Below are 10,480 nucleotides of genomic sequence, written 5' to 3'. Positions count from 1 at the left end.
CTATGAAAGAACTTAGCAAAAGTTTTACGTAATTTATGGTAACGAAATCCCTGACTTAATAATTTACCAGTGATGCATTGATTACGTTCGTTAAAATCTATGACATCACTAAACACACGGGAATAACGAACGAGTTGGGATATATAAACACCGTATGATGGAGCCAAAGGAACATCGCCGTCTAAAAAAGGAAAATTAACAATAGGGAATGAAAAATCGTCTCTTTTGTCGTAAATTTTCGTATGGAGTTTTCCTTTAGAGATTGAAATGTCCAAATCCAGAAAAGGACAACTACTGCTGTTTATGTTAGATTTAGTTAAAGTAAGTTCTATTGGGTAAATTTCGGTAGTATATTTAGAGAACTCTGGATTAATTAACGAAAAAATATCATCTAGATAACGGAAGGTATTGTTGAATGTATCAACCAAATGTAACAATGACGTATATGCCTTTTTGTTTTTCTTTGTTGACATATTTATTTGTTTTTATAGTGATAACGATTATAACACAATGTTGACTGCTGTACCCCTATTTTTGACATTTTTACCTATTATGTCTATTATTTTACCTATTAGTTTGTTTTGTTCACATATCGTTGTCAATATAATGGAATTTTATGTGACTGTCATACAAGTGAGAGGTTAATCTAGCTATAAAACCAGGTTTAATCCACTATTTTCTACACAAGAAAATGCCTATAATATGAAAGTTGTTATCCATTCGTTTGATGTGTTTGAGCTTTTGATTTTGCCATTTGATTAGGGACTTTCCGTTTTGAATTTTCCTCGGAGTTCGGTATTTTTGTTATTTTACTTTCTATTACAATGTAAATTCTGCAACAACATAAAGCCAATTCATGTTTTTCATAAAATCACTTTTGTTTTGGCTCAAAATCTTTCCACGTTATATATATTTTAAAGAATGAAAGACCTTTCAATTATTGAATTTTGAATTTAATTATTGTTCTTATTCACTCGAAAGTCACTTGTATTTTCCAGTTACCTTTTAACAGTTTAAACGTACCGACGGGTAGAACGTTTTCTATAAATAATTTTTACCTATTACTATTATAGGTCTGGCGGGTTGCCACTGCACAGGTATCACATATCATGAAAGAACACGAACCGACTGGAATGTATTTGACGCTTTATCATGCTCATATATCACTGTAATGAAGTCAATTGATTCAGCAGTATTGATTTTAAACCAGGTAATCACTTGTTTCTTCATTTAAATTGTAAAAAATACACGAAAAACAAAATTCTACTTTCGTTTTGTATTGAAACATAAGCCTTGCTATATTTGGTTTGTATTATTACTCGTATTAAATCTTAAATATTCTTGGATGGAAATATTAACATGATTAAATGAAAATTGATTTAAAACGTTATTTCATATATATAAGTCTACATGATTATGTTATGATGCAATGAACAGCTAGATTAAATAAGATAATATATAACATGTATAACTCTAATACGTGGTAAAACCGTTTTAGTGAAATTGCACTGCATAATATTCAAAAATTTATATCAAATGTACACAGAAAGATCCAAAAGCCGTTCAAAGAACTACATTCACACAATGCTACATACGACAAATGTTTTAGAAGTTAATGTTCAAAGGGAGATAACATTATTTTTATCACAACCTGATAAAAAAGAAGATGTGGTATGATTGCCAATGAGACAACTCTTCACAAGAGACAAAATGACGTAGATATTAACAACTATAGGTCACCGTACGGCCTCCAACAATGAGCAAACCCATACCGCATAGTCAGCTTTAAAAGGCCCCGAAATGACAAATGTAAAACAATTCAAACGAGAAAACTAACGGCCTGATTTATGCACAAAATAATTAACGAAAAACAAATTTGTAACACAGCAACAAACGACCACCACTGAATTACAGGCTCCTGACTTGGGACAGGCACATACAGAATGTGGCGGGGTTAAACATGTTATCGGGCGCCCAACCCACCCCTAAAATGGGACAGTGGTGTAATAGGACAAGATAGGAACAAACTATAAAAATCAGTTGAAAAAGGCTTAACTTATCTTTATACTTTTTTCCCCATTATTCTCTATTCTTTATATTTTAGCACCTCATTATTCTCTATTCTTTATTTTTTTGGTCCATTTTTCTCTATTCTTTATATTTTTTGATCATTATTATCTTTTATGGGGTTGGGTGAGGGGAAATGATTTGGGGGTTGGGGGGTATTCATGATAAATATATTGAGAATTGGATATTTCATCAAAAATGTTGTCAGAATTCTATTTAGATTTCATTGTTTGACTAGTGAACCCTAATAAATTGCATATGGTGCCCTAGTCCCTGTACATTTATGTCAGTGTGCCTGAGTGTCCTGTTGATTTGGTGCACTAGTTGCCCTAGTAAACTTATGTTATGGTGCCGTAGTGCCCTAGAATTATTTGTAAATTAAGGAGCACGACTCAAAAGTGTTTATATCGAGGAAACACTGAGTCATCGATTGATAATACATACTATACTCTTATATATTAAACAGTAATATATATTATTTCAGATATTGATATCCTGCTGTCCAGTCTATTTATACGACATAAAATGTCCAGACTTGACAGAGAGAAGATTAAGAGCAAAAGGTTTCTGTGGCAGTCATACACTCGACCATTATGCTTGCTTGTACGATGTAAATGCATTTATACGTGTTGAATCCTGTGATGTCGAAGCAGATTATTCATCTCCAGGTAAAAAGTAAAATAACAAAAATACCGAACTCCAAGGAAAATTCAAAACGGAAAGTCCTTTATCAAATAGCAAAATAAAAAGCTTAAACACATCAAACAAACTGAAAATAACTGTCCTATTTCTGACTTGGTACATGCATTTCCTTATTTAGAGACTGGTGGAATAAACCTGGTTTTATAGTTAAGTAAACATCTCACTTAACCCATTCCATTATATTGACAAAAATATCTGAGCAAAACAAAACGACAAACGAAAATTGGGGTACAGCAGTCAACATTGTGTTATAATCCCTATAAACACAAATAACTATTTCAACAAAGAAAAAAAATGGCATATAGACACTATATAAAGTACATAAGCAAAAATGAAAGACAAAGAATAAAAAAATGACCTTAGCACAATCGCACAATGGCGGGATGTATAAATACCGAGCCATGACAAAGGTATATTACCAAAAATGCTCTAGACAGTAAAGGTTAAAAATATACATAGACAAATAAAAACGAACACTATAACACGTCATTAAGATGATAAACAAAGTCAAGACATAGAATCTATATTTCAAGACCATCATGTATTATTTGTGAAGTTGATACGGAATATTTATCAACAACGTCTTGGTACCTTCCGATGAACTTAAAAAAAAAGGACGAGACGTTCTTTGACATTACCCTAGTTCATTAGCTTTATGCTTAGAAATTGGTTACATGTAATAAAGTCTGAGTAGCAGCTGCAAGCTCCGGAATACAGAATGAGTTGGGAAATGTATATCCCATATGCAGGTTAAGTTGGTATATTGCTGCTAAGGTGTGGGAAATTTATAATTTCAAAATTAAAATCGTCTCGTTTGTCATAGATTCTGGTACTGAGACGACTGCTTATGTCAAATTCGAGGTATAAGTCTAAAAATGAGGCGGGTGAAGCCATGTCTGTTGTTTCTTTGATTTCTAGTTCTGGAGGATATATTCGTGGAACTTAATCAGGAAAGAACATCATCAATATATCTGGTTGTGAAATTAAATAATCTGGCTTCTTTGATCTTTTTGTTTTTGACAAGTGTCTGAAGGAACTCCGAATCATATGAAAATAAGAAGAGGTTGAAAAAGGAGAGGCGCACAGCACAGTTCGTTCCCATAGGAATGCCGATAATTTGTTAAACATTTTACCTCCAAATTCAAAAAATATGTTGACAATAAGAACCTCCAGCATATTGATCACTTGTTCCTCTGCGTAGCATGTTTTACCTTTTTGTACATTATTAACAAAATATGCCGTATGGTATTACAAAGCAATACATTTATTGATTATGTTACCATTTGTATATTGAAAAGTTTTGTGGATTATTTCTTTAAGACGATTTTCCAATTTCACATTGGGAATGGCTGTATAAATGGTTAAAAAATCCTTTTTTCCGTAAAGGAATTTGCATTAAGCAGACGATAAAGGCGAGGCCATCACACGTTAATTACCCATTTGTGCTACTTTTCATTCAGATATGTATGCAGCTAGATCAGAGTTTAGGAAAAAAATACTAAAAGAATCGACTGATATGCAGCAAAGATTAACACCTTTAAATACAAATTTCGTCTTAAAAAACGACTGTATACCGATGTAACCATTGCATGTGAATACATTGAGATGACCGCAAATGCATGAACAAAATCGAGACGATTTATTATTAGAAAAAAAGTAAAAATCTATAAACGAATAACATATTTTGTAAAAATATTTTTTTTATTTATCTTTAATTTTATAACCTGCACAGACACAACTTTTAAATCTGTATTTTTACGCAAATGCAATATATCGTTAATGAGAGTCCACTGCCATGAACAAACCGGCGTACTCGATGAGTAAGATGTGGATAAAAGGTATTTTCTTGAAATTGTAACATGCCCAAGAGTATGTGAAACACTCGGAAAATTGGTGACTTGAAAGAGTTTTATATTTCTATGTACATGATTTTTTCCATTTTTTTTATCAATATGCAGCAAAGATTAACATTTTTTAAAACTAAAGTTTCACAAGCTTCTCATGCTATTTTCGCAGTAATGATGCTGAATCATCATGTATTTGTATGTATATTTCTGATGGCACAGTTTAATAAATACTTTCTTTGAAATGTACGATTGTTGATATGAAATTACTTTCAACCAGTATCGTCACCGGCATTGTTTTACTATTGATTTTGTCGATTTTTTCATCGATTTTAAGCGTTACTTTTCTATTGTTCTCGCGTCATCGGTTTTGCCACTGGTATTAAGCAAAGTTTCGTTAAATTACTATTTATACTACCAGAAAAGAAACTTCTTGTAACTTTTTACTGTCAAAATTAAAATAAAATTTTCATCAATTTCTATCATTATTTACTTATATTTTACCAAACTCTTTTCGTGTAAAATGTGAATAAAATCATTATGTATATAAATGCCGGTGATTAGATATTAATATTTTTAGTAAATATTTAAATTGTTTTCATCTTCTGACCTATGACCACAATTTAAAAAAATCTGCACAACTTTAGTACTCTAAGACAGTCTTTAATCGAAGGACATTAAATTTATATTCATCTTCAAAAATAAGAGCAAAAGCAGCCTTGTCTTCCAATAAAAATTTGTTACGCCTTAGCTTCTTGTCACCATACTTATACCAACGGGTAGAACGTCAAATGGCTATGTATGATATGGGATGGCAGTTACCATGCAAACGAACATTACAAAATGAAGACTAAAAGACAAGCAATAGTCTACAACATACTTCATAGTAAGATAAAGATTGCCCAACACGAACCCCACGAGCCAGGTGCTTGAGAAAAGTAAGCAGTTCCTGCTCCACATCTGCCATCCATTGTGTTGCTCATGTAAGTAAAACTTAATGTCACAATCGAGAAGATGAGGACGGGATTGTGGTTACTGTACGACAAGTGGAACACCTCCGTAGTAATATGTGACAGAGATATTCCACAACGGACGTCCAAATCATAATGGGGTCCCTTACACTTTCGAAGGGATAGCTTAATTTTACCACTTTGAACCCTTGATAGAATAGCTTCCTTGTAATCATTTTCCCATTATCAATGCAATCATGATACACGAGCATGTAACTCAAGCTCTATCGTATCAACATGAAAATGTGTACTACGTTTGCAGGCGCTGCTGGAATTTTGAAAAATTGAAATCATCTATTTTGTCGTAAATGTTCTTTCTCAACAGACCCTCATTGTTAATTATTAGATGCATGTCAAGATATGAGGCAGACTTAACTGTATATGTTGTATCCTTTATTTCAAGCTCATTTGGGATAGATGGAGTCAATATAGTTCACAATTATTCACTGAAAAGACATTGCGAAAAGTGAAATTAAAGGATCACGCCAGCATTTTTCACTTTCTTGTGAGGCTTGTGTATGTCTGCCTCATAAGAGTAAAGGAACAATTCGACAAGCAGAGAAACATGTCCTCTAAAAAAGTATATACAAAAAATCGAACTCCATGGCAAATTCAAAAAGGGGAAGTCCATAAAAACTGACAAAATCAAACGCTATCAATCAACGGAACAAGTGAAAAACAATTGCCATATTACTGACATGGTACAGGCATTTTCCGAAGAAAATTAAATTAAACAAAAATATTATAAAAAAAATCCACCATTTAAAAGATTACAATTTCAGTAAACTTTCTATTTGAATCCGAGTGTTTTTTTCACAAAGTATGATTTGTCCCTTCCTAAAACAAGATATTTGTATCTGTGGTGACCATTCTTTTTTATGAAACAAAATTGGACCAATTTCTTAATCTGTCTTTATGCTTTGAATGAGGAGTGTGTTATTGCAATGAGAAGAAAGTCAAGTGTTCCTGCGTGAATTTTACAGAGCAGCTGAAATCACCCTGGTGTCCTTCGTCATCTGTGAAACAGATAAATCATAACGGTCAACCAACTCGTGACGGCGTCCGTTGATTTACAAGTAATTCTACATTCTTTCAATCAGGATTTGTTTTATTTTGGTCAGAGTGTTGGTATTCTTTTTTTTTCAGTTCTGATTTATTGATGCCCCCTTTGTATCATCATATTATTTTGTCGAACAATTGACACATAGATGTTCTGGTTCTGCTGAAATAAAATGTACATGATTTATATTAGAAGAAGATATATATGAAGGTTTATAACTGTACAAACATTTAATTTTTCATTTCAATGTAAATTGTTTTTTTTTTTACAAAATCATAGCGTATTGTTTTGGGTGTATAAATGCCATGCTGCCCATCAAAGGCCCTTAAGGTCATGGAACAGTAAATGGGCTATGTCACAGATTTTGATAAAATTTTGCATACAACCTTGGCTCGTTGAACTATAAATGAAAATCTAAAAAATAATGCATTTATCTCTTTTATTATCTGAAGTATTACTTATTGAATTCTTTCAAAATAGGTGAACATTTGTATAGAAAGCACATAAAATTGGCGAAAAACCTTCTTAAATTTGTCTTAAAATCATCAAGTCTCTCATTTCTACTACATAGATTTTTCTTAAAAACTATATGTTGTTGATACATTAATTTCCGTTTTTATGATATAAGATAATCATATGGTCACCGACTTTTTTTTGTCTAATAATCAATCTTTTACCTACTTGGCAGTCAAAAACGTCAATAATCAACGTTTATCGGCCTGGAAATTTATGTACCAACAGCATATAGTTTTTAGAGAATAATCCAAATAGCAGAATTTGATGATTTTAAGAAGGATTTTCGCCGATTTTATGTGCTTTCTATACAAATGATCACCTATATTGAAAGAATTCAATCGGTAATATTTCAGACAATAAAAGAGATAAATGCATTATTTTTTTCGATTTTCAGTTATAGTTCAACGAGCCAAGGTTGTATGCAAAGTTTTAGCAAAATCTGTGACATAGCCCATTTACTGTTCCTTGACCTTAACTAGAACAATGCATATTCTTATTCTTATTCCTATTGTTTCATTAAATGCTTAAATGTACAAAGCAGTATTCCTATTCATTTCAGGTGAAAAATACGTTATATCTGGTGCTCGAACTACCGTAGCATGTTCTTTGGATACATACCAACCTTTTGCTTTGTGGGCTAATATCAGCAGTCGTTGTTTATATAATAAATCAAAGTGTAATGAAGATGGACAGATACCATCTTCCAATGGTTCAGTAATAGTTGATAGGTCATGCCAATGTGATTTCAAGAACGGGTTCCATTTTGTTACCAAACCAAGAGACCCATGTAATTGCCTGCCGCTCGAAGAAGATTGTTCATGTTACTTTGATCCATTCAATGACATTTCCATAGCAGGTAAAACACTTAGTGATACTCTGATACATGTACTTTAATGTCCTTTGTAAGTATAGTAATTTCATTAAATTGTTTTTGCTGTACAACTCTACTAAACGTGTACAACATACATAGACCGAGGGCTAGAAACCAGCAATTATTAGTTAATAAAAATGAGATAAAATTAAATGTCTACTGCACTTTCTGTATATTTTTTGTTTGTTATGTTTGTTTTTGTTTTTGTTTGTTTTTGTTTGTTTTGTTTTTTGTTTTTTGTTATTTTATTTTTTTTTGAGAGAGACAGAACATAAATTTATGTTTTCCCCAACGTTTGTTTCAGAATACTTATGTACTACAGTTACAACAGACCATAACGATTCCCCGTTTTTATCAAATACGTAAGTATCCACTGACACATACAAATCTTGATAGTTATTTCCTTGTATTTTAATAATTATTTGTTGTATGGGTAAAGGAATTCATATTTTGATAATAATGCTCTTAACATGCTTAAATTCAAGATTTATTCTAAAAAGATCCATACCTATCTATTCAAAATTTTCAAAATTTTCAAAAGAACATGTTATTAAACGTTCATGGAGATTAACGGACATAGTCCTTTCTTGTTACAACAATTTTCGTATGACAGCGATGGATTCAAGCTTGTTTAAATTTGCCACTGGAACACATTTTCGTTTTAAATGCCAGTCGTTTCATGCCTACTGAGGGGCTGTGTATGAAAACATTTAATACGTCTAAGCAGATGCAGAGATGGCATGCTGTTGGTTATTTCTCTCGTTGGGTTGCTGTCTAATTGACGTATATCTCACATCTCTTTTCATTCGTATCACATTTAACACATTTAATCTAAAATCCGCAATTAGACCGGTCATGTCGGCAATTACTATACCGTTCACAACCAAGCGTTTAAGGGGAGTGGTAAGGGTTCACTACGGCATCGATAAAATAAAGTAAAAATCATCCGGATTTTTACTTACATGAGCAACACGACGGGTGCCACATGTGGAGTAGGATCTGCATACCCTCCAGGAGCATCTGAGATCACCCAGGAGTTTTGGTGGGGTTCGTGTCTTTAGTTTTCTATGTTGTGTTTTGCTTACTGTTGTTTGTCATTCATTGTCATTTGGCCCTTTTCTATTTTTGTCATGGCGTTATCAGTTTATTTTCGACTTATGAGTTTGAATGCCCCTTTGATATCTTTCGCCTCTCTTTTGTTTCGTTTTCTAGCGCTGGATCGATACCACTGCTAGTGGTCTGTCAGCTATCATCAGCTCAGTGGTCAGTCCTTCGGTACTGACATGATTTATAACCTATTTTTCTTAAATTCTCCGTTTATTAATTGAGGTTCATTCAGAAACTAAAGTTCAAATCCACTCAGGCTAATTGACCTTAGAAGGATTTGTATATTCATTTTAGGTCCATCTTGGTAAATTAGCTCTTCACATGTTCAGGCTTTGAAAATTTGGTGTTAATGCGTTTTTGATAAAGGGAAGGTAAATCTACCAAAGCGCGTCGGACGCCGCAAATTTGTGAAGCATTTTTTTTCTAGCACTAGGTCGATACCACTGCTGGTGGACTGTTAGTCCCAGGGGTATCATGAGCTAAGTAATCAGTGCTTCGGTACTGATATGGTTTATAGCATACTTATCTTAAATTCTCAGTTGATAAATTGATTAATTATTCAGATAGTGCTTCCGAAGCAACAAAAGTACAAAGGTATAAAATAGTGTTTACATTTTCAATAAATGAAAAAAAAAGGTACATGAACGATTTTGCATTTGGCGTTTTATTTATCGAATATTTAAATTACTTTTATTTAATCTTGAAAACTTTTATCATGTTGTGTAAAACATTAATGTACAACTCGTTATAATATGAAATGTTGTGAATTGTTTTTTTAAAACTTTAATTTACAGGGAAAGTACAGTCAAGTACACAGAACTTGCAATATCTCATAACAAACTAGATAAAGGTAAACAAAAACTCAATTAAACATAGTTTCAAAATATGTTAGAGGCACACAACAACAAGAAGATCTGCTGTATTCGACAACTTTGTTTTCTGAATGACTGAGGAAAACAAAAGCAAAATTCATACGAAAAAGAATTCCAAAGATTTAACAGAACCCAAAGCAAACATGTCACATTCCGACGTTAGAAAACATAACCTCAAAGAAAGAAAATGAGTAGTGATATATGACCAGTTGAACCCTTAAAACCTGGACACGGGAAGCGGACGCCATACCTTATTGTTGGACCAGTCTACCCTCTAAGGTGGACGCGAATAGTGACGCCATACCTTATTGTTGCACCATTCTACCCTCAAAAGTGGACATCGGACGCGAAAAGTGACGGCATACCTTATAGTTAGACAATTCTACCCTCAAAGGTGGACGCTAATAGTCACATCATACCCTATATTTGGA

At 32.9% G+C, this 10,480-nt stretch overlaps 1 protein-coding gene across 1 annotated transcript; it reads left to right on the top strand.

Moving 5' to 3' along the window:
- The first annotated feature begins 1,095 nt into the window (after window positions 1-1,095).
- On the top strand, window positions 1,096-10,047 carry LOC127732788 (uncharacterized). Its single transcript, XM_052241967.1, has 5 exons — window positions 1,096-1,210; window positions 2,552-2,735; window positions 7,759-8,055; window positions 8,375-8,432; window positions 9,972-10,047. The coding sequence occupies exons 1-5, from the start codon at window positions 1,172-1,174 to the stop codon at window positions 10,045-10,047; spliced, it is 654 nt and encodes a 217-aa protein (XP_052097927.1). The 5' UTR covers window positions 1,096-1,171.
- The last annotated feature ends 433 nt before the right edge of the window (window positions 10,048-10,480 follow it).

The sequence above is a fragment of the Mytilus californianus genome, unplaced genomic scaffold (assembly GCF_021869535.1).
Source record: "Mytilus californianus isolate M0D057914Y unplaced genomic scaffold, xbMytCali1.0.p SCAF_28, whole genome shotgun sequence".
Classification (NCBI taxonomy): Eukaryota; Metazoa; Mollusca; class Bivalvia; order Mytilida; family Mytilidae; genus Mytilus; species Mytilus californianus.
Note: the sequence above shows the minus strand (reverse complement) of the source record. Positions and strands in the feature narration are given on the sequence as shown.

Excerpts from the sequence above, each read along its gene's own strand:
- LOC127732788 (XM_052241967.1), top strand. The coding sequence starts at position 1,172 with ATGAAGTCAATTGATTCAGCAGTATTGATTTTAAACCAG. Across the intron at positions 1,211-2,551 it reads CAGTATTGATTTTAAACCAG|ATATTGATATCCTGCTGTCC; the intron begins GTAATCACTTGT and ends ATATTATTTCAG. Across the intron at positions 2,736-7,758 it reads AGCAGATTATTCATCTCCAG|GTGAAAAATACGTTATATCT; the intron begins GTAAAAAGTAAA and ends TATTCATTTCAG.